Source organism: Babylonia areolata, chromosome 2 (assembly GCF_041734735.1).
Source record: "Babylonia areolata isolate BAREFJ2019XMU chromosome 2, ASM4173473v1, whole genome shotgun sequence".
Taxonomy (NCBI): domain Eukaryota; kingdom Metazoa; phylum Mollusca; class Gastropoda; order Neogastropoda; family Buccinidae; genus Babylonia; species Babylonia areolata.
In genome coordinates, this window is record NC_134877.1 from 49,285,952 (window position 1) to 49,290,623 (window position 4,672).

A 4,672-nucleotide genomic window follows, 5' to 3' on the forward strand; every position below is an offset into this window, starting at 1 on the left:
ATTCACAGCCGTTTATAGGAATGCAAATTAGAGAGACAGTTTTACAAGATGGTGACTCAAGGTAACAATATTTCCGTCAGCACTGAGAGACGCCCTGGTTCTGTCCATATCACAACACCGTTGACCTGCTGTGTCACGGGCTGAGGACGGGTCGTCCGGTGTTCGCCGTGTTCAGACTTGGCCAATTCATTTCCCCTCCCTGAGATACCTGTGTTTCCTGAAGCGATCAAGGAAGGGACGGACAGGAATCGCCAGAGGTGTGGCGCTGTCCAGTGAGGTGATTTTAAATAGCAGGGAATCCCCCAGGACAATAACCCATTCTCCACGCGTTTCCAATTCCATACCCTGGCACTGGCAGAGAATGCAACAACTGTGTGGCTTCTCCTGTGTGAGTTTGTGACGATCTGTGGAATGCTGTTCTACTGTTGTGCCCTCTGCTCAGAACTGTCAGTCTTTCATCAAGGAAAGGTTGAAGAGTGACAAGATCCAGTCTCCTCTTCTTTTTCCCCCTGATCTCTTCTGACCTAGTTTCTCAGTTAGTTATAATTCTTTTTTTTTTCGTGCAGTCGTGTATGTGCTCGAGTGAACTGACTGCCGAAGGAGAGAAAGATGGAGCGTTTGACTTGTGGACTGACGAGCGTGATAGCTGAGTGGTTAGAGTGTCGCACTTCTCAACGACACGTCCGGGAGATTCGTAGTGGAGATCCTGTCAGTGCCTGGTGGACTAAAAGTGGAGATTTTTTTTCAGTCTACAAAGTGAATACATGTGCAGACCTGCTAGTACCTTAAACCATTTCGTGTGCCCATACACACGTGCAGAACACACAAAAAATCGCAGCAAGGGTCCCGTAATCCTTGTCAGCTTTCGGTGGATCATGGCAACACTAGTGCACCCGACATGCACTCACCCCCACCCACGAGCGGAACATGAATGCCTTGACGACCTGGGAAGACGTTCATATGCGTAAAAGCCCACTCGTGGAAATGAGTGAACCTGGACGTTGCAACTTGTCCAACCCCGAAGCAGTAGATCAGATAGGTCAGACAGGCCAAGTAACACGATGCCAGAGATGCAGCAGTGATATCACACAAGGGGTTCGAGTACTGCTGCTCCACCGAGTGGGGTTATAGCTCTCCATGGACATTCTAAACGAGATCACCGAAAGACTTCTCTTTCAGTTTTGTGAATGGAAATGGCAGTTCTGATGGCTGGCTGCCTGTATTTCAGTTTTTGTTTCCTTGTTTTACACATGTTCCATCCGTAACATTGCACGCGCATCAATTAAAAGTTCTTACAAGTGGTCTATGATCTTTATGTTACGGGCTTCTACTAAAAAGAATTATAGCAATGATAACGTTAGTCAGAAGGCAGTAACAGAGTCAGTCAGATGAAGATGATGGTAATAATAATAATAATAATAATAATGATAGCACACACACACTCTCTCTCTATCTCTCTCTTTCTCTCACACACATACACACACACACACACACACACACACACACACACACACACACACACCACACACTCTCGCGCGCGCACCGGTGCACATACACACAATCCAGTTCGTCAGGCAGGCAGGCAGGCAGGCACACACACACACACACACACACACACACACACACACACACACACACACACACCTACGTCGCGTGAGACATTGGAGAGAAAATGCACAGGAAAAGTGGGTGAATCAATGTTTGTACAAATACGCTTTTAGAAATGTTTGGAAAGGTCAGTTGTTTGATGCTGGGAGATTTACCAGAGTTAACAAGAAACAAGGGAAATAAGTTTGAAGCAACTGATTTCATGCTTCTTTAAAGCGGTTACTTCCCTTAGACCAACCCCTTCCTTGGAGAGAGTGAACTTAACAACTTGGTCGTTGTTCAGGGCGTGAGTAGTTCGGTTATTTAACGTTGCGTCGTTCGAGGGTATCAGTTCTGGGCGACTGTCCGGGCGCTGGTCCCTGCCTTGGCAAGCTGAGTGATTTTGAACCGGTGCTGAAAAGAGTGGATCCAAAATATCATCATCGTCACTGACTGATCATCCTCGTCATCACGATCACCATCACAGTGATGAGAAGAGCTAAAGAAAAGCCTCAATATAACGGTGATGGGTTGAGCGGAGGAGGGGTGTGTGCGTGAGGGGAAGGTGAGAGAGGGGGTGGAGGGGCGGGAATCAGTGCGGAATCTGACAGTGAATCTTGCTGAAAACTGGAGATGACCAGTCACCACAAGTGAGGTGTGAAGTTATTTTTAGACATCTATCTTTAGAAAGTGACGCGCTCCCGAGGCCAGCGTGGCTGCCGTCGCGATTACTTCCCTTCGCTTTGTGAGCGGTTTGGTAAAGGCACAAGAATAAAGAAAAAACAACAACTGTTGATGATAATGAATCGTTTTACAAGTAATTTTATGTTGATACCCATAATCGAACTGTGAAACCAGTCAAAATCAGTCCATTTGAAAATACCCATTCTATTTAACCCTTCAGTCACCAAATTTCTCACACTGACTTTCATCCAAGCGATCTCGCCTTTGCTTCCATAGTATTTTCTTTTTTTTCCAATAGTCAGTCGCCTGTACTTTGTCCTGCCCGCTCAACACAGACCTCAGTTTATAAATACATTTCTATATATAACTCAACAGCAACTCTTATAAAAAGTCCTGTGTTTTCCTCCATCGCACTGACGTGTGCCGCGGCTCGGTCAGAACTTCCAAGCTTGTCCCCGCCGGGGTGTTGCTGCTGCCGCTTTCTGAAAGAGAGAAAAATACTTTATACGTAATTATTCTTCAAAGCTGTGTTTATTTCTTAGAGGTTGTGTCACTGTAACCCAGCCATGGGACAAGGTGCTTCCTCGCGGAAAATGGCTGGAGAGACGAATCGTATTCTGGTTGCGGGTGAGCGAGTTTTTGAAGTGGGGTTTGTTTTTGTTGTTGTTGTTGTTGTTGTTTGTTTGTTTGTTCTGTTGTTGATTTTTTTAAGTTGCTGTGTTGTTTTACGATTGAGGTTTGGTTTGGTTAGTAGTATGCTATTGTCTGTCTCTCTGTGTGTCGCTCTTCATGTATCTCTCTGATTCACCCTTGATTCTCTCTCTCTCTCTGTCTCTCTCTCTCTGTCTCTCTCTCTCTCTCTCTCCATTCTGTTCATTTCTCCTTTTTCGTTCTTTCTGTAAGTTGTTTGTTTGTTTTTGTTGTCAAGTTGTCAGTTTTAGTGGGGTTTTTTTTTAATTATTATTCAGTGGTGTAATCCCTGCTCAGGATGTGAACAAACTAAGGTATCGTCTGTGAACGTAATGGTTTTTCAGTAATAAATGCTAGCCCGGCCACCCACAATTCTATCTCTCCCTCCCTCACTCAACGTAGTATCTTTCTCTCCCTTGTCTCTGTCTCCGGTGTATGTGTCCTCCCTCCCCCTTCCCCCACACCCCGCACACCCCTCCCCCCCTACTCAGTACTTTAAGCGGTTGTCAAAAGATATTTGTAATGTGATAATTAATTGATTTATATGTCAGTTCTTATACTGGGATGTGGGCAGGTTTGTACAATTCTGGCAAAACTACGTTGATGGAAAGGCTGACCGGACACTCCGTGGCACCGAGGACTGGACATCCTTTTGGTACGTGGTTTTGTGGTCACCGCTAACCGTCACATACAGCGATACGCGTACGAGCGTGCTGCATACAAACATGCACAGATGCGTGCAAACGTGCGCACGCGTGTACGCACACACACACACACACACATCAGTACACACACACACACACACACACACACACACATTCACACACGCGAACGCACGCACGCACGCACACACACACACACATAACATGAAGACAAACACACTCACACACACACACACACACACACATAAACATGAACACACACACACACACACACACACACACACACACACACACACACACATTCACACACGCGAACGCACGTACGCGTACACACACACAGACACACACACACATAACATGAACACACATACACACACACACACACACACACACACACAATAGAGCACATATCTTTATCAATGATCTCCCGAAATGTCTGGGCGTTACTGACTCACCATCCATAGACCTTGACAAAAGTGATAGTGTTTCGTGTTTACTATATGCTGATGACCTAGTAATTTTGTCCACGACAAAGATAGGATTACAAAGGAAACTAGATAAACTCAATCTGTATTGTGAAAACTGGGATTTAAAAATTAACATAGATAAAACTAAAGTAATAGTTTTCACACACACCGATCCCAAAGTGCCTGTTATTTTCACAATAGGCAATGATATAATCCAGACAACTGATCAATACAAGTACTTGGGTATATTATTTCACAAAACTGGAACGTTCTCATTTGCCCAAGAGCACCTAGCCAAACAGTCATTAAAAGCAGCACATTCCCTCCGACGAATCGTTAAAAAGCAAGATATTCGTTTGGATATTGTACTGCAGCTTTTTGATTCGCTTGTTTTACCTATATTATCATATGGATCCGATGTTTCGTTCCCATGGGCTGAAACTAAAACTACCAATTCATTCAATACAGGAATGACAGATTTCTTTAGAAATTGTATTTCTTCGAAACATTCACATGAACAAATGCATATAAAATTTTGCAAACTGCTTCTAGGGGTACATTCTAAAACAATGAATCTGCCAA

General features: G+C 44.5%; 1 protein-coding gene across 1 annotated transcript in view; it reads left to right on the plus strand.

Moving 5' to 3' along the window:
• Window positions 1-2,642: 2,642 nt before the first annotated feature.
• The window catches only part of LOC143279480 (ADP-ribosylation factor-like protein 1), a 9,584-nt gene continuing 7,554 nt past the window's right edge, over window positions 2,643-4,672 (plus strand). The window contains exons 1-2 of the mRNA XM_076583523.1: window positions 2,643-2,898; window positions 3,536-3,616. Of these exons, the coding sequence (XP_076439638.1) occupies window positions 2,838-2,898; window positions 3,536-3,616 (142 nt within the window). The 5' untranslated portion in view covers window positions 2,643-2,837. The remainder of the gene's footprint in view (window positions 2,899-3,535; window positions 3,617-4,672) is intronic.